General features: G+C 36.2%; 1 protein-coding gene across 3 annotated transcripts in view; it reads left to right on the top strand.

Moving 5' to 3' along the window:
- The first annotated feature begins 7,557 nt into the window (after positions 1 to 7,557).
- The window catches only part of LOC141913202 (pleckstrin homology domain-containing family D member 1-like), a 56,021-nt gene continuing 36,424 nt past the window's right edge, over positions 7,558 to 27,154 (top strand). For all 3 annotated transcript variants that reach the window (XM_074804679.1, XM_074804693.1, XM_074804684.1), the window contains exons 1-5: positions 7,558 to 7,833; positions 12,200 to 12,293; positions 15,459 to 15,548; positions 15,628 to 15,704; positions 20,636 to 20,727. In XM_074804679.1, the coding sequence (XP_074660780.1) occupies positions 7,676 to 7,833; positions 12,200 to 12,293; positions 15,459 to 15,548; positions 15,628 to 15,704; positions 20,636 to 20,727 (511 nt within the window). In that variant the 5' untranslated portion in view covers positions 7,558 to 7,675. The remainder of the gene's footprint in view (positions 7,834 to 12,199; positions 12,294 to 15,458; positions 15,549 to 15,627; positions 15,705 to 20,635; positions 20,728 to 27,154) is intronic.

The following is a 27,154-nucleotide window of genomic DNA, read 5'->3' as shown; positions in this document are numbered from 1 at the left end:
GCGACTGATCGAACTCTACGAAAAACATCAATTTTTTATATGTAACCTGCGCCGTTGTTACAACATAAAATTGAGCGAATGCAGCTTCTTGACTGAAATCTATGATGAATCGTCTTTCGCGTAGCTAGCTTCGCATGGATGTTCTTCGGTTATGACGTCATAAAGGCAATTCGGTTGATGTTTGCCTGTGAACGGAATCTTGTGACAAGCTAATGCCATAGAGAGTAGGTTCGAATCCCATATTATGCTTCGGGCGCAATTTATACCTTGTAGGTTTACAATCTTAGCTTCCAACTGTAATTGCCGCTCTTACGTAATTGCCGTTGTTAAACCCCAGAAGTAGATTTTTGGTTCTGGCTGTGGAGATTAGAATAGGACCATAACTACCACGGCTGATCGAACCTCTAGGAATTAAGGACAGTAATAAAATTTATCTTATCAAGTCAGATAAATAATTTATTTACGGATTCATAAGGACTAAAAACATAGCAAAAAATATATAAACAAACAGCAACTGGAAAATATAAAAACGATTTACATAATAGGCCTACATCAGTTGCTCAAAGTTGAAAGAAAATTCGAAGTCTGATCACCAGCGAGCCGGCCAAGGAAATATTGTGTCAATTGAAAGAAATACGAATAATGTGTTCTCATTTGAACAGAAATAACCTAGTTAAGGGACTTGAATTGAATTTTAATGTCTATTTCAACCTGACTTGAGAGCATTCCAGGTGGCCTAGCTCGCTCATTTATGGTAGGCTAGTACATACCTGAAAGGTCTTAGTAGGACCAGAAAGGACTGGCAGTCGACCTTAAACATCGTTTTTTAATCCATTTGAAACTGTATTGAAGGATATCCAAAAAGTCTGCATTGAAAGGGGTTGAATGAAGAGAAAATAGACTCCATGATTCGAAAGTTTAACAATTATGTTTCCATGCCTACCAACTGAAGTTTGGTACGTAGGCATGGAAACATATTGTTAAACTTTCAAATCATGTTATTAATTTACAGTAGCCTACCCCTACTCCAAGACGAAATCATTTAAGAAGGCACCAAGCCTCATGGAAAATTATCGAACTAAATGGATTTCGTATCCTATTTGTTAAATCAATATTAATACAATTTGAAATCAGACTGCCAGATCCGCTATTTTTGTTAACTTCATGGCAAAAAAGTAATAGGGGGGATGTGGAACACTCAACAGTTTCAGAGCTTTACTCGTCCGTACGGAAGCGATAAGTACGGAAGCGATAAGGGGCCTCGAGATGTCGCGTTCCAACTCGACAAGTCATCATATTTATGTCGATATATTGCGATATATCGCGTCAAGTCGACATGAATATGTCGACATATCGTGACGTTTTGACGACATATTTCGTTTTGACGACCATTTTCCTAGCGACAAGTCGACATATTCATGACGACTTGAAACTCAGTCGTCATATCTACGGAAGCGATAAGGGGCCCTCGAGGCCCTTTATCGCTTCCGTAGATAAGGGCCTCGAGTTGTCGCGTTCAATCTCGACAAGTCGCCATATTTATGTCGACATATCGCAATATATCGCGTCAAGTCGACATTATGTCGACATATCGTGACGTTTTCACGACAAATTTCGCTTTTTTGCCCATCTTCCACGGGACAAGCCGTCATTTGAAGACATGTCTAAATGTAAGATGAGGACACCAGTGATATGGCGACTGAGTTGTAAGTCGTCATGAATATGTCGACTTGTCGCGAGGAAAGTGGTCGTGAAAACGAAATATGTCGTCAAAACGTCACGATATATCGACATATTCATGTTGACTTGACGCGATATATCGCGGTATGTCGACATAAATATGGCGACTTGTCGAGTTGGAACGCGACATCTCGAGGCCCTTTATCGCTTCCGTACTTATCGCTTCCGTAGCCGTCGGCGCATCACAGCTCGCACAGTTTGTGCGTGAACCTGTCGCATAATGCAGTTTGAGACCAAGAAAAATACTCCGACAAAATGATTAAAAGATATTGAAATAATTTGGGTTTATTTCTATTCTAATGCTCTAATCACAACTGATAAAGGACTGTTGATTGCGGTTTCATCGATTTCAAGCTTGGAACAGGAGTCAGAATCGGGAAGAAATCAACGTGATTTTACTGGATTTCTTGTTTGGGACCAATTGAAAGTACAAGTGAGAGGTTCTATCAAAATTTCTTTAAAGGATCATATCTTCCCCCTCCCCTTCTCGTGTCGAAATTCTGGGTGGTATACCCCGGCCATGGTAGTGGAATTAATCATTCCGTGACATAGGGCATAATGACAGTATAGCACTAGTTCTCCGCTATTACATATTTCATATGTATCACTAGTGTATTGCATAAACACATTTATTCCCAAATAATAATACATAGGCCTACATGAAATTATTGTATATGTCTTTACTATATAAAAGAACAATTACAATTGTATTTAAGCTATCCTTTCTAAAGGCAAATAATCTCTGTCATAATTAAATGTTAAATAAGTTAGTTAGTGGAAGTGATCATGTATTGTATTTTTTATCTTATTGAATTAGTGTCACGAGTTTGTCGAAGTCTCTTTTGTACGGAAGCGATAAGGGACCTCGAGATGTCGCGTTCCAACTCGACAAGTCGCCATATTTATGTCGATATATCGCGATATATCGCGTCAAGTCGACATGAATATGTCGTCATATCGTGACGTTTTCACGACAAATTTCGCTTTTTTGCCCATTTTCCACGGGAAAAGCCGTCATTTGAAGACACGTCTAAATGTAAGACGAGGACGCCAGTGATATGACGACTGAGTTTCAAGTCGTCATGAATATGTCGACTTGTCGCGAGGAAAGTGGTCGAGAAAACGAAATATGTCGTCAAAACGTCACGATATATCGACATATTCATGTCGACTTGACGCGATATATCGCGATATGTCGACATAAATATGGTGACATAAATATGGTGACTTGTCGAGTTGGAACGCGACATCTCGAGGCCCTTTATCGCTTCCGTACTTTTGTACCTGTTTTCACTCCTGAAACTTAGCGTTTTTGTATATGGAGACGAATGTAATAATGACGATTTAGGTTTGGCTAACAGTTGTCTGTCCAATGAAATCGCAGGGTTCTCAGCAGGTGCTTGAGGTCAAAGTTTGTGGATCAGAGTTGATCAGTTCCTCACTTAACTTATATTTGGTTTCACACATTTCTGTGCTAATTTTTTGCTAAATTAGGTTTACTAAAGTAAAGTACGATGTACATTTTAGATGATATCAATCCGGTGTTAAGCCATTTCTCTCGTTTGTGTAATAGATGATTATCCGTCCAGTTATTAAAATCTAAGTTTATAGCCTCTAGCATATGTATTCACAATAATCAGATGTATAGTTAGATTATGATACGTTCAATGTTGATATAGGGCTGACTACGAGTTATCATTCCTGATTATGTAAAAAGATATGAATACTGTTCCTGACTTGACTTTGAGATTTCGCAAAATAAACCTGCTCTTCATATTATTATTGAACCCTTCGTTTCATCGTTATTTTTAGAATTCGGCTAGTTCCCCGATTGCTATATAACAGTTGTTATGAAATGAGGATTTTACACTATAGTTTCAATGTGAGATCATAGTGTTCTGAATAGTATATCGTAAGTTTAGCACTCTCTCACATGTCAGTTTTACGCTTATGTCAACTCTAGTCATCACTTATAAATATCTAATTAACATTTTTGAGATAGTTCAGAAAGTCCAGTCCAGTTCAGTTCAGTTGAGTTCAGGATAGATCATCGAAAATATACTAGTTAGTATTGATACACCGGTCACAATCCTCTCTTTAATCGTTATCTATAAAATACTTGAGTAAGGCCCTGGCGAGAGAACGTGTCCGTGCACAAATCCGAATGAATAAATTGAAATACCGGATGATAATCTTGAAGATAATATATTTCATTTACCTTGAACAAAGAATGATTTAAATTAAAAAAAACAATAAGTTAAATAAGTTAGTATTAGATAAAGTAACTTATTGTTTTTTTATTTAAATCTTTTTGATTTCTATTCGCGCTATTGGTTAACAAGAATTGACTAGAATTCAAATAGATTTAACAAGAAATTAAATAACTTTAACTGTTAGTATCACTCCTGTATTATTTCATTGTTTCTCTTATTGAATAAGCCAACTAACTAATATCACTCTTGTATTATCCTAGTCAAATGTAAAGAATTTACAATATCATACTTGAATGAATTAAAACATAAGTTACTTCTTTTACTTCATTTTCAGAAATAAAGCATGATATGTATTTAATACCATTAATACGTATTTAATACCATTAATACGTATTTGATACGTATTTAATACGTATTTAATACATTGATACCTCAACCCTCCTTTTTTAACGTAAATATAATTTACTTATTTTCATACATTTCAACTAATATATTTTATATTTTCAGCTAATTTAACAGTCGATTTCTTATTTTGATTCATATAATTTTTCATCAAGTTCATGAATATATTTATGAGTTTTTAAACTCTTTAATTTTTTGTATCTTTTATTACATACTTCACAGCATTTAATATTATTCAATCTATCTGAAATATAATTTATATTTTCTATTAATTCAGTGTATCTAATTTTACAGCAATCATAGAATTCTAACAACTGTTTTATACTATAAATTGAAAAAGAAAATAAACCTGTAAGCATAATAATTGATTTAATATTCTGTTGATTTTTATATATTAGATGTAATAAGTTTAATATATTTTCACTCATTTATTTATTTAATTAATTCACTAATCTGGTTCAATAACTTTTTTATGATTATTTTTATTTCCATTTAACTTCTTTAATTTCTTGCTCAATTTTATATTTTCATTAATCAAATCCTTACTGATATTTTCATAATAAAAGAAAAGCGCAGCAAATATTAATCCGCCTGCTACTAAATAATGTTTCAAATCACTTTTCCCAGTTGGGATGAAACCATCCATTTATCTAAGAGAAAAATTAAACAGTTTATAAAATATTAAATATTTATATGTTTCAAATCAAATAACAATTAAATTTACAGCCAAACAATTTAACATTTCAACAGTCTAACAATTTAACATTTCAACAGTCAAACAATTTATCATTGCAACTGTCAAACAATTTATCATTTCAACTGTCAAACAATTTATCACTTCAACTGTCAAACAATTTATTATTTCAACTATCAAACAATTTATCATTTCAACTGTCGAACAATTTATCATTTTAACTGTCAAACAATTTATCATTTTAACTGTCAAACAATTTATCATTTCAACTGTCAAACAATTTATCATTTTAACTGTCAAACAATTTATCATTTTAACAGTCTATAAGATATTTAAATCATTTAACTCAATTCAATAATTATAATGTAGAATTGTTACTCTTTACGCCAGTTTTTATGTTTAATTGTTTCATAATGCTTTGATTTATGTGATTTTAAATATTTACCTCCGCAATAACAATGCACTTTTTCATTAGGATTGAATTTTCTAAATTCATCATCTAAATTACATTGAACTGCAATATCTTTAAATGATTTTTCATTATCTAATTCACATTGAATTCCAATATTTGATGAATTTTCATTATAGATAATTTGTTTATTATCAAAATTGAAATAATATAATTGTCTTTTTTCAATTCTTAAGTTAATCAAATCGTTGTAATCTTTTGAAAGTATTATATCATCATTTCTTTCATTGAAAGGAGTTTTAAGAATATTAATTATGTTTTCATCTAAAGTTCCTTTGAAATTAAAAACTGTATTGAATATTTTAGGATTTTTAACGCCATTATCAAAAGTATCTACTAGTTCAGTAATTAAATATGTTTCATTTGATAATATTTGATTAATCATAGTTATGTTATCGATTTTATAATGTCTTGCGGACACTAAATTTGTTGCTGAAATATAATTTTTAATGTAAAACTGTGAAAATGATTTATTGGTTTCATTGATTTCGATTTTAAAGTTGGGTTCTTCTTCTTCTTTCTTCATTTTTATAACAAAATTTTTATTAAAACTCATTCCAATATAAATATTCAATGTTTTAAATATGAATTATTTCACTCACACTTTTATATTGAATAATCTATCAATTTATATGTTATTCATATATATTTTATTCATGTATATGAATATTTTAAGAGTAATGGGGGTAATGGGCTTTCATATCAAAGGTTGAATGGTCGAGTTCATTAAAAATGAAAAACATGAAAATAATAACAATTGCTACTTGAATTAGGAGTGAAACTCATAAAAAATGAAAAATAATTCTCGCGCGCTCGAATCTATTTCACTCACACTTTTTTCTAGCGAGTAAAAATGAAAAATAAATTCGAGTGTGTGAGAATTATTTTTCATTTTTTATGAGTTTCGCGACTAATTCAAGTAGAAATTGTTATTATTTTCATATTTTTCATTTTTTATGAGCTCGACCCTTCGACCTTTGGTATGAAACAACACTTTCCCTATTACTCCAGCGATGTTCTACTCATTTTTGAACAATGTGTTAGAAAAATTTCGGTAGACCCCCACCACCGTTTGCTTTTTTCGTTTCGGGTGAAATATAGTATCCAGTCCGGGTTTTAGCTGATATCGAAGATTACTTTAAAGTGGGTTCGAGTCCCAAAATGTACAATTGGCAACTATTAATTATTTTAAGCCAGGACATATGGATAGCGGGCCTAGGTCATAAGCTTATTGGACAGGACTATCATCCCACCCATTTAAACCACTGCTATATTATAATGTCATTCCAAAAGTTTCAATATAATTTCGATTCTTCAACAGATGCATACAAAACCCCACCTATGTACTAATTAAGAGAATTTTAAAATCGAGAATTTATTTTTTCAATCTAAAATATAAAAGACACGACGTTTCGAGCTCACCCTAAGGCAGGCCATCCTCAGGCGTGGGACGACGCAGATGGGTGTATAATTGTATATCAATTTTGAACAATAGTTTAAATTTCTAAATTGAAATTTTTCGGTAAAAAAACAGAAATATGCCAACAAAATTTTATCAAATTTTAGTCAAATATTTAATCTATTCCAAAAGAGATTCAGACAGTTGATCATTTCATAACCTAGTACATGTTTCAAAATACAATGTAAGCCGTCTGGTATGTGGTTAATGAAAAGTGCTAGTTCAGAGTAAGATCACAGAGGTACCATCGATAGCCTTACATGTACAGCCTAAATGATGGTGATGTTTTGTTTTTTATAAATAACATGTTCCATTCTTTAAATTGGTTAATTCGATAACGAATGCGCTGGGTGAGAACCTGCCGAGCGCCCGAATCGCTATCGGACAAACGCGAGCACGTAGTTATGGAGTGCCAAGCTCAGGACTGAGTGTAGTCCTGAAATGAATCATTCAGGTTGCATCTAAAACATTAAAATCAAAGTCGGAACGAAAAAACCAAAGGGCGGTATTTCTTTAGACAGACTTGTGTCTGCTGACTCCAGTGTCCCCTGCGCTACTATTTCGTCGTCTCGTCTTACCCGAGAAGTTGGAACCCGGAAACTTTTTTGTCATATTTTCATGCATTTGAAAACATTATTTAAAAGGTTTATCATCAATGACAATATGTCTTGTGGGATCATTTAGTCAAGTGAGGAGATATGCCAGGCCCTGGTTTAAACGACCCTGCTGGTCGTGGCAGTGTTGGGGCCGCGTGGGGCCATAATAGTGGAACATTCGATATTAGGAGTAAAACTCAAGTATTTGGTGTTTTAATGAAGAGGCCTTTCGGACATCAGTCAACAAAATGGTCTAAAAGGTACTGACAATGTGGTCCTAGAAGGTACACTCTCAGAAGGAGACTGTAAAATGTGCAAAAGGCCCAATCGCATTTGACTGTGAATCTTGACTCAAGCAAAAACGCGGTGGGAAAGGGGGGATTCATGAACGGATTAATTAAGCCCCTAATTCGGGTAATATAATAATATATAGATTGCCTAATACAGATTTGAATTTTGAGGTTAATTTTCCATGCCCGTTTCAAAAATGTGAATTCACTTAAATTCGAATTAGTTTAACCCAAAATCTTTTCCTGCTACAGGGCAGGATTAGATCGGTTGATTCGAATTACGTTGTTACTACGAAAATGGGCTAGACCTACTGCTACCTTATTGGAGCGTCATTCGAATGCAAACAACGACAAAATTCGAATTAATTGACAATACCAGTACAATGAAGTTATTAAGACTTATACATTTTAAGGTTTATTGAAAATCTTCATTGGAGAAAGAATTGCAAAGAACGTAAGAAAGGATCTAATTGGCCCTACAATTGATTGATTGATATTCTTTATTTCTGAATGAACTGAAACTACAGACATATAAACATTATACAAGAAAAATAATTATGATGTATAAGCTTAATATTCTTATGCCTAATAGGTTATGCATAATTCCAATATAACAGCATGGAAGCCAGAAGAAAGCCAATTGTAAAATTGATGGCACCTTAAACAGAAAAAGAAAAGAAAAACCATAATAGTCAAAGTTAAAACTGGACATAAGAATAAACAAACGAAATGAAAAGAAAAGAAAAAAACTGAGGCATCTAGACTGAATCCAAAGTGATGGGCCAGAAATTGGGATTGATTTGGTTTTAGTAGATTGATTTGGAGAAATCGATGTTAAAGTTGTTTAATCGATGTCTAAGTTAAGATCATAATCTTCCGATTTTTATTGGAAATCCAATATTTTTTTCTTTGTCTGGTAAGGTTCTGAGATCTGTGTAAATCCGTTGAGATAATTGGGGGAGGGGGTACGTTGTGTAGGTCTCAATCAGACGGTAGCAGCATCTTGGACTATTGTTTTGTCGATCTCCGGTATATTGCACAATAGCCTATTGCTGCTATAAATAGTACAATATAGTGTTCTAAAACAACATGATCCATGGAAAATCGATACACGGTCAATATCTAGTAGTTCTTCTGACCGCAGTGAAATGAGAACAACGTGGATTTATGGAACTCGAAACGAACAGAAAAAACATGTGTCATAGATGGCGCAACCAGCTCTCAGCTCTGTAAACGGTGGTAAACAATGAAAATGGCTGTCAGTGATCTTATCGTTGCTTGTGTGTAGTTCTAATTCCCAGAGTGCGTCTAGAGCACTCCCAATTTACTAAATTTTTTGGAGATCCCCAGACTAACTAGCTTCCCCAGATTAACTAGCTTCGGGCTTTCGGCGGCTGTTGTCGCCGGTTGATGATGCTAATTCATTCATCAAAAATTCGTAATTTTATTTCTGATTTTTTTTTTTGACGGCTAATTATGATCCGGTGATTCATTTGACTTGCCAACTAGAGTTCAGTTGTTCTTTTTGTCTGGGTTTTAGCTTGTTAACAACCAATTTTGAAAAATAAACTACACTGACCTTATGATATCTTGCATGTGTTTATTATATATCATTAGGACGTTCGTTTAACGAATGTCCTTATGTGATCGGTTTGCCGGTTGATGACGCACTTCCAATTTGGTTAACATACGTTTAAGGTCGTTTTAAAGCCAGTTAGTTAGAGATTTCCTCAAATTCTGCATCATAAATGGTGTCTTCAAATTGGGATTAAATTTGGTTAATAATAGTTGGTTAGTTTTGCTGTGCCCTCTTGAAAAAATGCTCTTCACGCCGTTTATGTGACATCACACATCACGTGTTGCTTATGACATAGAGGGTATAGTGATTGACAGAAGTGCCATTTTTAAAATCGTTGTATCGTGGATATTAACTTTAGCGGACCGTACGAAGTCTCTTTAAAGGTGAGTGTCAACATATATGGTGACTTAACTTAATTCCTAGTGAGCGCACAGAGGCCCTGTGAGAATCTAGAGACGTTCGCAGCATTGAAAATTACGCAATGGTCCGCTCGACACGCACACACGCTGTCAGTTTGACCTACGTGACTAAATACAGCCGCCATTAATCAGAAGCAATCCACTTCAAATTTTATGAGGTGAATATCATAATTAATATTTATCCGATATACACCAAATAACCTTTGAGAGAAAGGTATTTGGCGTCGGATTCTGTACCGAAAATCCCGGATTGTTACACTGCATAGTTTTTTTAGTATGGTTCTTTTATATAAGCCCTGTAAGCCATCTGATTGACACGTGGGGCGGGGCTTGCGATCTGCCGATGACGTCGGATGTAAACAATAATATAACGTGCATCGCGCACATGTGTGCAAACCTGACAACAAATTAGATTCTTTGGTGCCAAAACTTTTTTGATTTTTTCTTTTGTCCAATGATTTTTCAACTGGAGCCAACTGCTATGCCATTAGATTGTACAATCAAGTATTCACGTTTTATAGACTCTGAAATAATTTTTGTCCAGGGGACATGTATTGAAATATCCATTGTCGTCGTTTTTGGTTTTTTTTTATTTTTAGGATATAAACAGCCTAGAAGAAATATCATCTGGCAGACACACATTTGACTACAGATCATATCCTGTTATAAAATGTGTTTAATAAATATTTTACTCAAGTTTTCTTGCCATTAATACTTCCTGACTACTTTTATTTTATGGTTATCTAAGTGCAAGGCAAACATTGGTGGGGTTCCTTTGGCCTTTGAATATATAGGACTAAAAGGGGTATTTTATGCCATTTGGATTTATTTTTGCTTAGAAAATCTATTCAAATACTTTTTGGCGGGCACATTCAAATTCTGAAGAGTAGGACTAGTCCAACCCCTAAATCCACTTGCATCATTCTCATGAGAACTAACTTAAAACATTAAAACCTTCACCGGCCTCCTACTCAATTTTTTGAATAAATGTAAAACTTATGGCAGAATTTATGGTTGATTCCTCGATTTTTGAATCCCAAAGAATAATTTTTGAATTACGCAGTAGGATGACACTTGAATACCCGTTATTAAAATTTTCCAATTAATGTGGGAGGTGTCTGGGTCTACATGCGTTTCACAAACGAACGTCCTCTTTTAAAGTTTCTTTCTAGTTTTGCTGATAAATCTGATTTTAGTACAATTAGATTGAAGCTACAAAAATGATGCACTGTTTTGCGATGAGACGTAAATCCCTCAATTTGTCATGCGAACGTATTGCAGTGTTACAATGCCTAATGTCTATTTCAACTTGATTTCATGCATACATACCAAACTCTTGTCCTAGCGTGTTCGAATCCCAATTTTCGCAATACGTAGCGAAATTTTTTAAGTACAGCGCATGCGTATTTGGGAACCTAACCCTAGGTGGTAGTAAAAATCGCTTACCAATAACTGTTTCCTTATTATATTGGTACCTAGGCATATTTTGTTACCACGGTCAATTGCGAAATTGTAGCTTATGACATGTTTTTATGATTGTGGTGAGTTTCCAGGTCATTGCATTTTGCATATGGCCACCAGGGGCTGTGGAAGTAATTGCGCGTTAAAATCCTTATTTAGAATCTGCTGTTACGCACTTCAGTTCATTCAACAAAGTTTGTCTTGAGTGGTAGATAGGAAGATTATAGATAGGAGCTCCTCTTGGGACTCTCAACTAGGCCTATTTATTGACAAGTGCATTTAAGTGAATATATGTTCTAGTGATTTGGGTTTGGTTGGAGCCATGCTTTTCATTGACTTGAGACATAAACAGCGAACGAACAACCGCGTGGCAGCAGTCTTATTTTTTCATCAGTCTAAGCTGGAAAATGGGCCCCTGATACGCCAAAAACCCCTTGAAATTTCAAGGAACCCAACCCCCCCCCCTGTTAGGCCGCTTGCAACTGTGCAGGCCTGGCCAACAGTAGTCAGCCCACTAATTTTACTTCTAATATTTCCGTGTTTGTTTTTCAAACACCTCTGTTTTTATCCCTGTATGTTATCACCAGGGACCTGGAGGTGTTGAATATTGAAATTGTTAGATGTTGCACAAAACAGTTGCAGCTCTAGTGCATAATTTTGGGGGTCAAAATCTTTCTACCTGGAAATTGTATCACACAGAAAATTTCAATATTATCTTAGGTTCCTATCAATCAGTAATATTATGTAAAAACTTCTTCAAAATTGAAAATAAGAATTGAATTAATCGAAATTAGAGATTTTATGCTCAAATCTGTTATTACTGGAGCAATTTCTAGTCCACCTTGGAATTTAAGTTAACTTATTTGGTGTTTTTTAGGTTTTTTGTTGTGAAAGATGGTTTTCTTCTTTATTATGCAGACAGCGAGAAGAAGGAAGCTGAAAAACGAAGGCATTTTAATATCCATCCCAAGGTATGCCTTTTACATTCCCTATTGGCATAGATCGATCAAGGGTAAGGGGCCAACAGAAAAACACACTTGGCTGTCAATATGACAATGTGAATATTGGCTTAACCTCTACAATAGCCTTGTCTATAGAATTACGAGTCTGAGGAGGTAAGACTTATTCGCAATGTCTCGTGAATGAAGACCTTTGCCTGCCACTGATGCGGGTGTATATTTCTTGTTTGGATTGTGATAGATTCTATTAAGGTGACTTTTGAATTTATGTACTCGGTAGGTTAATTCTGAATTTAGGTGATACATTTTTCTTAACCCTTTCAGTGCGTCTACACCGCAGTACGGTGTATAAATCAGTGATAGACTTTGCTAGTACACTGCAATGCAGTATACTGATGTAATTAGTAATTATCTCTCTTGAAAAATGGCAGCACCTGTCAAACATAGTGAAATACTAGTAACTAACAATACACCGCGCTGCGGTGTAGACGCACTATAGTGGTATTCCAGTTATTAAACACACGGGTGGAATTTTTAAAAATTTTCAAATTATCTCTAGCACTATAGGGTATTAACTAGTCAGCACTGAAAGGGTTAAAGGACATTAAGAAGATATCATTAATCAGAAACCACTTATTGCTGTGTCTACCAATGTTTGGGAAATTAATTGACATGACTAAAAGATGTTTTTATTGAATTATTGTGATGAAAAACACTGAGGACTAAAAAATTTTTTTATTTTAATTCAATGATTTATTGCTGGGGGCGGATCTGTGCTCCAAGTAATTAAAAAACAAGCCTAACCCACCTTGCAATGGTGTGTATTTCTGGTCAATCCTTGAAAATGTGTTTTAGTAGAAAACCGAAAATTCGGATTTTGAAAATAGATTTCAATTTTTTTATATTTTTACTTTTTGGCTTCTTGATTGTGGGACTTGGCCTATTAACGAATCTAATCATATCTGAGTGATAATTGATCATGGTCCTTTTTTTAGCAGTCTGATGCATGTGACAGTTTGACATAACTCACATCTCTTCTCATATCCACTATGAATATCAAGTAAACATTTTAGTTAGAGAGTGAGAATAATGACCTACGCCAAATGAGTGTTGAGACTGACAGGTGGTTGTAGGGAAAAACCCCCAAATCTTCTTAGTAGGTAACAAGAAAATTAATTTTAGAAAATTATTTGACGCCTGCGAAAAAATGTAGAATTTCTGGGCTAAGCTAATGTAGAATTGCAAATTTGAAATCGAAGTTTTAAGAAATTTGGGGAATGATGAGATTTGGCGATTGGGTAGATGATACAGGTCTTCGACTCTAGTAGTGGTTTAAATTTTTTTATTGAAAATTCTCAATAATTGATCGCGAACTTGCGACCGACTTCATTTACTTATGCCTCTAAGCTGGTCTGCAACTCCATTGCCTCCATGGATGAAGAAAGAGCTCTTCTAATGTCTGCTTCATCATGACTTCGAGCATATTGTGTGGCCTAGCCAGCCGGCCCGGTCCCCGGGCCCGGGCCACGGGTTTGGCTGTCACTCGATATCGTAGAGTCTTGAGTCTGGGTGGGTTGAAGTAGACATTGTCATTTAAAATAACATGCTTATGTTGTTCTGTATGAATTACCCGTGTGTCATGTATGTTGTATTAATTTATTTTAAAATTTGTATTTATTGAATTTGGGAATTTTATCCCGGAATTTCAATGTAATAAGGATCAATAAAGAATTGAATTGAATTGTCACCTAATACACATGCCATCAGAGGACACGGAGCCGTATATGACTGCTATGCTATTATAAATTGCTAATCTCACGAAACTTGCATACTCCTAATATCAAACATATTTTCTAAAACGTTTGAATATTGAAATTATATGTTTACACATTTTCATATTGACCGCTTGTAGCCGCTGATGAAATTCACGCCGGCCCTACACACATCGTAGATAGCTTCGTCATTCCACCGGCATGCCCACGTCAGGGTCTGACTTTTATATCAGACTTCCGCATCGTGTATACATCCGCCATTTAACCGAATAATCCGATTTACTTATCATTTCTATTTATGCCTGCCGCTTCTGATATAATCATACATCCTTTACTATTACAATACGTCTTCTAATGATATTCAATGCAATATAACATTTCGACGTTCAAATATAGGTCATTATATAATCACAGGAAGCCATTCTACATCTATGTCAATAATATTTTGCCAGATAGCTTGTTTGTGTACACATAAACCTGTGACGTTTTGCACATCGATTTACGGCTGTCGTTTGTAAAATGACGCTGAATGGTTAACATTGTTTAGGTTTCATAATGGTAACGTTTTATAAGGCGTCAAAAAATTCTCATGTAGTGGTTTTTCGAAAACATTCCAAAGTAAGATATTCTTCCAAATCTGTTCATTGCAATATGCCATAAACTGCTAAATATTTGAACTGTGCAGTGAACTCTTTCATTGCGATACGGTTTCTGATGAATTTAAAGGGGAACTGAAGTGACTAAACTATAATTGGCCATTCATTTCCACTCTTGTTGTTGTTTAGCCTATCGTTAGTTAAAATTTCCAATTCCCCCTAATTACCTCATATATGTAACGATTTTAATACTGTTATCAGGAGAATTTACGGCAGATCAGAGTAGCCATATTTGAATTCCGAAGTGGACCCCTAGTTTTTTTTAAAATCCATAAGAATTAAAACCGCCCGCCCTCGTCGTGGTAAAAAACAAAAGTGTGATGAGAAACAAGGCATCTTTTTTGGCCTTATTGGGCTCCTTATTTGGTTCTCAATCGATTAAGGGGGATTAAATAACAGCAGAGGCGGAAAAAATACATAAGTATTCGAATAAGAAGCTGAATAAGTTACAAGTGACGGTTTCCTGTTCCTTATTGGAAGGTGATAGTCAAATAAGTTACAGACCTCCTTATCGGGATGGTCATCCGTTTTTTTTTTCTAGATATTTTTAATACTAGGGTATCATGCATTTTTGCTGAATCAATTTAGGGGGATTTAATAACGGTTAAGGTGAAAAAAATATAAAATGTCAAATAGATAGCTGAAAAAGGATCTGAATAAGTAACCAACTTCACATGAATAAGTAGACAAATACGGAACAAGTAGCCAACTTCATTGGGGTTCATGCTCAATGTTTTCATTATGTTTAGGGAGTCATCCCCCTAGATGGATGCACCATAGAATCAGCACAAGAACCTGGCCACCCATATGTAATATACATTAAAAGTAATGATTTTCTTGTGAGTAAAATGAAGTTTTAAACAGAAGAATTTATCAAAAATTCTAGGCGAATTGATGTAGTTTTAGTTTTTATTATAGGGAGACATTGTCCTTTCAACAGATACAGAATGGGAACAAGAAAAATGGATAACTCAACTACAAAATGCTGGTAGAATGTAAGATCATGAGAAATTTTGCCTAGCCTAAATGTTATTCAAATATCTTCAGAATTTACCTGTTTACAGTAGGCTCGACTTGCCTCATATCTCATACGACTAATAACGATTGGGTCCAACGCTATCTATTCCACCTTGACCTAGAGCAGATAGAACCAAAAAAATCAAATTAAGAAGAAACAATTCTGCTCTATGGATTGAAAGCTTTCCACCCGTTGGTAGCGATTTCATGCATGACGTCCCAAAATTTGGTAGCTATTACTGTGGCTTCAACAACCTGACAACATAGCAACTGTGCAACTTACGCAACATGGAAATGCAGACATATAATCCAACCTGGCAACATGGCAGCATTAGGGGCTAGTGTTAATTCCAATAACCGATCCGTGATACAAAATGGCGGCTTTTTCAACCGTAGAAAATAGATCTGGTATCTACTGGTCCAAAAAGTAAGGGGTCTGGTCCAAAGGATTAGTTTTAGGGTTTAGAGGGTACGGTTAGGGTAAGGATAAGGTAACGCATAATATTAGATAAAGATATAAGTACTAAATAAAAATCGACACCTCTGTTTCAGCTGGATCGGTAAGGGCGCTGCGCTAGCACTCATTTGCTTGCGTGTTCAATACCCGAATTTCACAAAAATTACTTAGAAATTTAGAAGTACAGCAAAATTGTGCATGCGCAGTGGAGAATCGCAGATCGGTTATTGGAAGTAACATCAACCACATAAGGGCAAAGGGTTTGGGTTAGGTTTAGGATTAAGATTAGAGTTAAGGGTTAGGGTAAAATCTAGTGGGCCAAGGTCAATATGGAAACTCACTACTGATGAGATCCGGCAAAAATTCAAAAACCTGCAACAATTAGGGTTCGGTCTTGTGGACCAATATCAATTGTTCAGAAAGAATGAAGAAACTACGAGACAAGAATATAGCTGCAAAGCAGCGATGACGGGTTTTCTGTAAAGCCATTCAGAATGATGGGAATTGTAGTAAATTGAAATATCGATACATAGAATAAAATGCATTGACAGATTCGAACCTAATATGCAACCACTGTGTAAACGTCAAATATGATTCAGCTTTGAAACTGAACATACGCGGACGTACAATCACAAATATTAATATATTTGACTAGGCATTTACTTTGGCATTCAAACATGATACTGTATTATCACCATCCTTAAAAATGGATCTGTCCTATTAAGAACTCAACTTAAGCACCTATTGAGCCGATAGATTGAGTGAATTCACAGATAAGAACATATTATGATTTAGAATAGATTTAAGAAGTTAATGTTTTTATTGAAATATTTGAATAAATACATATATTGTAGTGTAGATTCAATCAATAAATTATGAATTGATTTGGTATGGGTTTCCGGCTGATGTTGATTTTGGCTTTTATGGATTACAAATTCTATAGTGATAAAGAATTGATACCTGCAACATGTGTGTAAATCAAACCTATTCCACAAGTTGCGTGTGTTTCCTAATAAACGGGAGAGTCACTCTTGATCTGAGTTATTAGAACTAGGGGTTCAGGGACACCATGCCCACTTGGGAAGTGGTTCCAAATGCTCAACAATCTAACAATTCAGGTATCAAAGGTATAAAACATCCCTTTTCAAAGAATACCCATCACAAACTGCAATGAGAAATGGCAAACTCAGAATTCGGGCCAAAATTGACATTTTTGGACACTAAAAAAGGTCATAGGACGGCCATCTTGAGTCCGTATCCCAATTTTTGTTATGCTGATGGGCCCAGGGGGCATTCACATATATCCGAAAGATCAAGGTAATTGATTGTGATTGAAGATGTGTCTAGGGTAGATACATGTGTAACCCAAATATCAAGACATTACATTGAAGCGTCTTCAAAACTTCCTAAAATAACTGATTTCTGATGACGGATGGACTACGGACGAAAAGTGAACGCAATAGCCCGCTGGGACTAAAGTCCCAAGTGGGCTAAAAATGATATTCATTTAGTTATAGAAATTCATTGCCTTTTTGGAGTTTCTGTAATAATATTTGTTCTGCCCTAATTTTTATAACTGTATGAACCAATGATATGCTTTGTAAATATGATGTAATAAAATAAATTTGAATTAAATTTGAACATGAGAATCACGCATAACTTGTGTTTTTTCAACTTGTCTTACTTTTCTTTTGTTAACAGTTCCAGAGTTTCAATTACAATCAAATCCAAATTGGCTAAAAAGTACATAGGACTAAATGAAATGAACCGTTAGTTACTGCAAACCTATTCCAGTGTTATGTCGATCGTGTTGAATCGCTTTCCTTGAGTTAAAAGAATCAGATCTTCTATGGTACAACATCGGTCGAGATATCTTGGTGTCGACGGTCCTCGACCATCTAACTGCATGCGTTTGACATTGGAATCAGCATCATACCCATTTGAACTGCAAAATATTCATACAACATGAAAACCTACAGTACATGTATACAGTAATCAAACTCACCGATGTTGGATATTTGAATGAACATTAGGTTTATTTCAGTATTCTAAAGCAGGAAATAATAAGCCCAATCAATAGGCCCTATTCCCATTGGAACAATTGTATAATGCGTACAGCTGTACCGTACACTTATCAGTCAAGAATGGAGAAATCGGTATACCAAACCTACGAACAGCAAAATGTACAGGCCTACAATGATTTCTGGTATACAAGGCGTGACCACATTGACTATTAATGTCAGCAGGTCAGAGAAGGCCTGGCCAAATTTAATCACATGGCTCAAATCAATTAGCCTTTCTGCGTGTGAATACTTCACTGTATTGTGGGATCATTCATTTATTACGTACGCATTAGGGGAGGGGGAGGGGTCAGGGCAATTACGTACTGTAATGCTTAATGTACATGAAAAATGGCAGATTTTGCGTACAGAGGGGGAGGGGGGGTTGAAATAATCAAATTTTATGCGTATGTAATGAATGAATATTCCTGTTTTAAAAATAGGCTTATCGAGTGAATTAGTACATAGACTGAATTAGACTTTAGATTAGTCCTGGCCAAATCCTATCCATGTTATAATTGCACCAGTTATAGTAACATCATTGTAGGAGGATGACCGCCGACGAGAGGGAAAAAGTTGTGTTTGTAGTACATAGGCATGGTAGGCTTGTCGTACTCACTTAATACCCGGTACTTAAAACGCTGTTGTTACCTGTACGTGACTGTACGGTGATTTCTACAGGTTAGCCGTATGTGAGTATGTTGACGCTCAGACTTGCAATATTGGGATTCGAAACCAAACGAAAAAAAAATCCAGTGGCAGTCCAGTGATTTACCCACTGTGCCACAGAACCTAACTGCAGGGTGGATGAAATTTGATTTAGAAATAGCCTAGCCTCACCTAACCCAAACTCTATTCTTTCACGCATGCACGTTTGCAGATTATAGGAACTCACTTACGGCCTTTTTAGGGAACTCACGTACGGTTAACCTGTGGATATCACCGTACAGTCACTGGCACGTACGGGTAACAACTTCGTACTTAAAAAATGGTAATTGGCGGTAAAAGTGCAGATCCGCACCTCTCGTGATTGACGCAATCTGCTGAATGACAGAATCCTGGCTAAAATCTTTCTACTCTCTCTAGTGAAGATATCTTAAAATTAACCAATGGCAACGTACTGAATTGCTGATGACATTTTGAAACGAAACAATGATATTTAACGTAATTGATTGAACCGTTTACGCGGAGAGGTGCGGAGCTGCACTTTTACCGCATTGGCTACTAGAGGAACTCACGTACGGTATTAGTAGGGAACTCACGTACGGTTAACCTGTGGAGATCACCATACAGTCACGTACGAGTAACAACTACGTACTTACTGGTATTGGCTACTATATAATAGGCCTTAGACAAATAAATACCCGTACTGCGGTAGGCTTTCTTAGCTTCCACACTTCACAACCGAACCAACTGACCAACCAGTATATTTATTCCCAGTACGCACCAACCGGCACAGGCCTAACAACTGTTTGTCAACTGTGTGTACCGTAGTAGGCTATCGATAATCACCTGATACTTTTCTGTCGTTTGTTTTCTCTCTCTCTCTGAGACGAACGTAATTCTAGCAGCCCTCCACGATTCAGTGACCTTGATTTAAACTTGATCAATTCAAAATCTGTTTATTGACGCTTTTGGTTACATGAACTGATCAGCAATATACTTAAATGAAATAACCGGAATAACAAGAAATCAAAAATATTAAAGTGGTAACAAACAAATGCCCGTAAACCTGTCAGACACGCGAACGCCGGACTCGTAAACTCTTGGACTCGGACCCGCTGAGCAATAAATTCATAAAATTGACTTTGAAATTGATTGTGGAGAAGAGAGGGAATAATTCGATAGCTCTTCCTCATAAAGAAGAGAGAAATTTCAGAAAGAAAACACAACATGGCTACTAATTGAACGGGGCCAAATTTTCGATGTTTACGGCTCAACAGTGCCTTTATAACGTGGATTTATCAAAATTCCCATGCAGTATCTGGAGATTGAAGTGAGCTGAAGGATATCATACGGATTGTATCGGCGACAGCTGTAAGGTAAGGAAGCCTTTACACTTTTAACAAAAACTATGTGGAAAAGGGAAAAAAAATAATAATCACGCGAATTTCAATAGGGTTTTCTGTGAAGCAACAGAAAACCCTAAATATCAGCAAGCAGCGAGTGGGGCCGTACCTAGCATTTGAATTTTGGGGTGCAGAGAAACCTGAAAAGTTCTATTGGATATAGCAATGATATTTGCAAAAAGGGAACTTTTCCAAAATTTCTGGGGGATCAACTACTCCCGTTCTGTACAGCACAAGGCTTTACACAAAATCTGTGTATAGAGAAATTTGTTGGAAAATAAGAACCAACATAATTTAGTATTTGAAATGTTACTTTATTTCAGTACATGGAAGAATGCAAAGATCGGTGATGACATGATCGCGCAACTTGAAAATCAAGGTCTCAAGATGGCACAGGAGAAACAGATTTACTTTGGTAAAAAACTGGCAAATAATTTCAGATTCTATTATTGTATGAATTTTCATTAAACCCGCTTAGGACTTAAGTCGCAGCAGCCTATTGCATTTACTTTGTGTCCAGCTTCTGAACTGTTTAGCTGTCTGTCAGTGTTAAGAATCTAGTTTTCTTGGGAAGTTTTTGATGTGTGGTCTTGATATTTTGTTTATGTATGCGGTTTCTGGTGGGCCTTGAAATCCTTGAATTCAGGCTTTGGTGTTGAAAATCGATTTTTTAAAATGTTCTCGAATTCTTAAAATGTTGCAAAACTAAAAATTTATGATTGTTCTTTTGCAATGATTGAAGTTTTGGTATACAGTGTAACAATTTTTCATATTTTGAAATGTCAACGGAATTATGGAATTGAATTAAATGGTCATTTCGTGCATCAGGGTTAGATACTTTGTAGTTGAATTGAATTAGTCAACGTTTCGAGACCATGTTTTTATTAGGCCAGCCGTAGGCTGAGCCTATTACTATACAAATGGAGCGAATTTAAATGACATGGTTTCCACACAAAAGGCTCTTTTGCTTGCCAAGTGAGGGCATATTCGAACAAATCACGTATTTAAGCGTAATCCATTCTCGGAATCGTAGCGAGCAGAATTTTGAAATAGGGTCTCATAGAAATGTTTTCTGCATTTTTCACGAAAGTTAAATCGGGAAAATTTCAATTTTTATCAGCCAATCAGGAAGTTGTGTCTTCCCTGTGATTGGTTTATCTGAAAATATCAGCAGCTGTTCACGTGAATTATCGCGATTTCATTACTGGCGATTTTGCGCATGACGTCATGTATCAACACGCGACAATACTTCCGCATTCGCTACGTGTTCGCTGATTGGCCCATTTACTGGGAAATTCCACAGAAGCCTAATGTGGTTTGTTACAAGCGCTGTGATTGGCCCGACCCGATTCTGGCATGGCTTTAGCTTAGTGGGTTCGAATCCCTTGACGCGTGAAGATGATGGATCCTATAAATATCTATTGGAACAAATAAGTTTCCCGGTTGGGCAGCCGCGGATATCTACCGGAAGTGTTCCGGTTCGATATTTCGAGGTTTCTTTGAATTTTGGAGTGATATTGAAATCCGGTAAATACCAGCGGTAGATTGGGAAAACCCATTGCATGATATTTGTATTACTTAATGCACGAAAAGCGTCGGGGCCGCGCCAGGAGTTTTCGTGATTCAAGTAGCGCAATAACCTACTTCTTCGTGTTCGTCCACCTCAATTTTCATTCCGCCGATCTCTGACACGGCTCTGTCCCCGTCGGCGCTGTGATTGCACTTTCGTACCACCAAAATTTTTTATTTCTATATCAGGGAGGTCTGGAGAATAAAAAAGTCAAAATTTGGATATCACATAGGCCTGATTTCATCGAATAAGTCGACCATGGTCGTTACGTTTCCGTACTTATTACCACCTAAAACCGTCTGAACAATTTTGTCACAACCAACATTTCGTTTACAGAAATCAGGTGTTCACGTGAACCCGCGGTATCGTCTACTGTTTTACTTCCGGGTTTTATTTTAAGATTTAAAATTGTATTTCAAGATCGATTTCTATGAAATCTTTAGTTGATTTGGTGTTTGGGAGGAATTTTTATTTGCTCTACAGAAAATTCATCCTTGACAATTGCGCAAGGTTCGCGAAAAAAATGGTTTTACCAAATCGGGTGTATGACCTTGATATGCTAATTAGCCATGTGCCCATATTGCAAATTCAATCAAATTTTATTCTGCCAAAAAAATGTTAAATACAATTCGCTTTCCGAGAGTTAATGGTATGCTGCATGGAACAAAGTTGTTTTGAGATGGGTCTTGAAGCTATTGAGGTCGAGAGATAACCATCTAGATAGTTCGTGAGAGTTCCAAAGTTTTGAAGAGGCTTCAAGGTAATGTCTTGATATTTGGTTTATACGTGTATCTACCCTAGACACATCTTCAGGCCAAAAACTGGCCCTGTCATATTCAAGATGGCCGACTGGCAGCCATTGTTGTTCGCCAAAATCAGCACTTTTTACACATTTTTGAAGTTTTCGAGGGAAATTTTGAAGACACTTTTATCAATAACCTTGATAATTGGTATATATTTGTTTCCCCCGTGGGCCCATCGGCATGAGAAAAATTGGGTCGATCGGACTCAAGATGGCCGTACTGTGACCTTTTTTGTTCCCAAAAATGTCAATTTTGGCCTGAATTCTGAGTACTGTAGCTTTCTAATGGTGTGCCATGTTTCATTGCAATTTGTAATGGGTATTCTTTGGAAAGGGATCTTTTATATCCGAGAGGGTATTTTTGACCAGGCAATTACGACGCACTTGGCGGCCATCTTGGAGTCATCAGTACTCATTCGTAGGTGGAAAAAAGTTTTCCACATCATAATTGATACTTAAGCATATTTTGCTACTATAATCAATTGGAAAGTTGTAGCTCATGACGTTCTATGATCGAGGTGAGTTTCAAGCTCATTGGTTTTTGTTTATGGCCACCAGGGGGCGTTGAACAATACAATAACTTAGTATTTCTATATTACATTCGTACCTATGCATATTTTGATACCACAATCAATTGGAAAGTTGTAGCTTATGACATGGTCTATGATCTTGGTGAGTTTCAAGCTCATTGGTTTTTGTATATGGCCACCAGGGGGCGTTGAACAATACAATAACTTCGTATTTCTATATTACATTCGTTCCTGCTGTCTGTGTTAACACACGATTTTACTATGTAAATGATATTGAGCAGGGAGTGTATATTGATAAATATAACACACAGATTACATCATTTATAAAAAGCAAATCTGACAGGCTGGCCATTGTGCCCCTTGGGGCTCTTGTTTTAGTTCATACTCTCCCCAGAGAGGTTTGGAATGATAGAGAAAGCTGAGTTCTGGCCGTGGTTTTGAATAGATTTTATTTTATTTTTTATCTAAATTTTATTTTAACTTGACTGACATTGCTCAGCCAAAAAAAAGCATGGTGAATTCAATTTCATTCCGAAGAAAACAGGACCTTGAGAACACATGACCTTTGGTCCTTTAGTTTGAGCACACTGTAAAGTCGTCTTGATACTGCAGGCTTTAGACTACAAGAGTTGCCATAGGGACAACACTCCTTTTGTGATACTTATGAACCATATTTGGATAAATCATGAATATTATAGACATCAATATAGGACTTATTGTTTTTAAATAAATGTCAGAAATGAACCAGAAACAAATGCTTACTGAAAATGCTACAAGCACCAGGCTCGTTGGAAGCAATTTTTGAATGCGGCGGCAAATTGTCGATTTTTGACAGGTTCTAATATTGCAGCTGCGAATTTACTTCAATTTCATCAAAAACTTAGTAGAAAAAAATGTCATTCAGTAAATTATTGTCGCAACTTTTGTCCCTGCAGTCGCTACGGTTCCAACGCCACTGTGCGCCAGTGTACAGAAGTTTATGCAACATGAGTATGCTTGTCTCTGCGTACAGCAGTATATGAGCACACAATGAAGTCTTGACTAGCAAATTGCACTACTGTCACACCATTACTCCAGTACAAATAACGGCACCTATACACCGGACCAGACAGGTTGGATGATATGCCTTACTGTCACTTACCAATTATATAATTGCCCACCCAGGAATTGACAATCATTGTAATTTTTTGGCTCGCTTTAGCGAGCCTATGTCAACGGTCTGGCCGATCGATAATCATTCCTATGCTTAATACACTACGCTCAAAGCTATTTTTTAGCACACTCAAACGCAATTTCAGAAGCCTGTAATTGCACTACTAATGGGCGAATTGAACACATTGAACGCAAAAATATATTTTGTACTTTGTTTTTTCTTTATGGTGCGAAAAGTTGAAAGCCGTGGGTTTCATATTTTTGGAGAAATTAACCAAAAAGTGTCAAAAATTCGATTCATTTGAGCACATTTTTTTATGCAGCATCTTTAACTGTCCAAAATAACACATATGAAAATTCAATGCTATTTGCGTCGAGGAACTTTATCCCGTAAAGATCCGACCCATTGTTCCGAAGTTATGGGCTTTCAAAGACGAAACCTTCCATAATCTCGGTTATATATAATTTGTGGTTTGAATTCCATCATGACATCATAGCATTCGTTGAATTTTTAGATGAGATGGATCGGCAGGTGCGCTATTTCGCAACAAAATGGCGGCACAATTGAAGAGGTTCATATTCATCATTTCTAGCGCGAATACTGAAACTCAAGGCATATGATATAACGATTTATTGTGTGCGATGTGTTCAATGATTCTAGTTTTGAAATCCCGTGCAAAAGGTAACATTGCATCAAGATATCTGACAAAATTCTGGTTTCAAATTGAGGAAATTTACTTCCGTGTTCACCACACGGCTGATTCACTGATGATGATACTGATCAGCTGATAGCATCAAAGATGAGCCTGATATTTATACGACTGGAATAATTGTTTTATCATCATTAATTGAAGTCATTTTATTGACGTTCGTACTAACGATCCGTTTTGGAGTCTGATTATTTGTATAAGTTTGTAAATCGCGCAGTGATGACCGTTCGCATTGAAAACAGTTGTGTACTTTAGTCGCGTAGGCAATATAGCCTTATACATTCGTGTTCACTGCGTCTATGTATCAGTAGTCGTGCCGCGGTGTAGGTCTCACGTAACAACGATTTGTCTTGAGTGAAGATGTAAGCTTGCCTGCTTACTAAAAGCAATCCTATTGTGAAATAGTTGAAAACCATGTCAGTCGATAAACTTTATTTCATCTGTAACTGGCACTGGTCTCAAATGTGCATAAACTTGGTCACTCATGGTTTTAGCTGTTTTTTATGACATTCCAGGGTGGTATTAAGATAGATAAACATTCATTTGTTGAGACAAAAATTCCCATAATCAATTTTTCGAAGATTTCATTCTTGTTAAAAAGTCAGTTATCACTGACCAAAATTAAGTCCTTTTTGATATATTTTTTCTTTTTTAATTTTCAATGAAATGAATTTTTGCGTACTTTTTTTAGTAGCCTATACATGACAAATTTTTTACTTCACACCAGTTTAGCAAGCCACTGGACCATTGGTCCTTTATCTGGACCTTATATTTCCAATTTTTTAATGTCTAAAGTGTTGCTTCTTTCAAAGTCGACCCCGAAAAAATTGATCTGATTTTTAGCCCACTTGAGACTTTAGTCCCAGCAGGTCGCACGTAGGCTACAATCCACACGCTCGTTTAATCAAAAAGGTCTTGAATTAGCAGAAGAAATATTATTCACGATAACTTTTACTATAGAAAATTCCTTTTGTGAAACCATTAAAACCTTTAAGTCGGTAACTTAATTTCGTCAGTAACTAGTTTTAATTTCAACTGTAGCCGGATTAGTTTCATGTTCGGATATTTTCACAAAAATCCCATCCGATTATAAAAGCTTTAACCACCAACGATTAGGTAACTTCTCGTCAGTAACCGGCCTACACCCTCATCGTAGTTGTTTTGTATCATTCTTCTTGATCTATCAAACATTTTTCAAGTCAAAGATTCCCATAATCAATCTTTAAGATATCATGTAAGAATTCTAATGAGACTGCTGGTAAATATTCATTCTGTTCCACTTGGTCGATCGTTTGACTAGCTCCAGGCCCTAAGGGTACAGTTAGGAGTTGGCCTTTGGTTCCGTCTGTGAACAGCTTCAAATAACTGTGTTAACAGATGGATGTGAAGCTTGTACCCCATGGACTGCATGGTCATTGGCCTCTGTCATGGGTTCTTGGCGATTATGCCGAGAGCAGACTGTATCCGGTGGTCATGGTAGGGTGTCCCTGGACCCCTAGTTTAGCCTAGAAATTCAACTTCAATATGATCATATAGGCCTTGGGTAAAATCTTGATGTTCAGTAATTGTAAGTATAGCTGTCATAGGATGGACAAATTTGTTCACGCTCATTTGCATATTCTCTGATTATATGCCGCCACACCTCCCACTCTGTCATCAGTCTTTGGACACAATCTTGTCCCTGCGTAGTTTCAAGGTCATATGATATTCCATGTGGCCATCAGGGGGTGCTGAATACTTCAAAACCGACGATTTATTGATCATCTTCTAAATGAAAGGTATCATCCCATGTAAGGATACCCTCCTGCGCAAGGTCAAATGATATTTCATTTGGCCACAGGGGGTGCTGAATATATGAAAAAAAAACAATTTTGGATAAACTCCTAAACGAAGCAGATTTTCATAATGATGTGTTGCAGATATGTGGTTCATCGCTTCCAGGGGGAGAGTTTTGCAGGTTGTATGTTAGGCTGCAAGGCGTAATGCTATTTATGTGAGTTTCAACCTCATTGAAAATCTATAGCAAGCATATTCATAACCAAATTTTCGGGCATGGTGTCTCTGGAACCATACCGGTA

This window comes from Tubulanus polymorphus, chromosome 1 (assembly GCF_964204645.1).
Source record: "Tubulanus polymorphus chromosome 1, tnTubPoly1.2, whole genome shotgun sequence".
Taxonomy (NCBI): domain Eukaryota; kingdom Metazoa; phylum Nemertea; class Palaeonemertea; order Tubulaniformes; family Tubulanidae; genus Tubulanus; species Tubulanus polymorphus.
The sequence above is the reverse complement of the archived record's forward strand: the minus strand, read 5'-3'. Positions and strand labels throughout refer to the sequence as shown.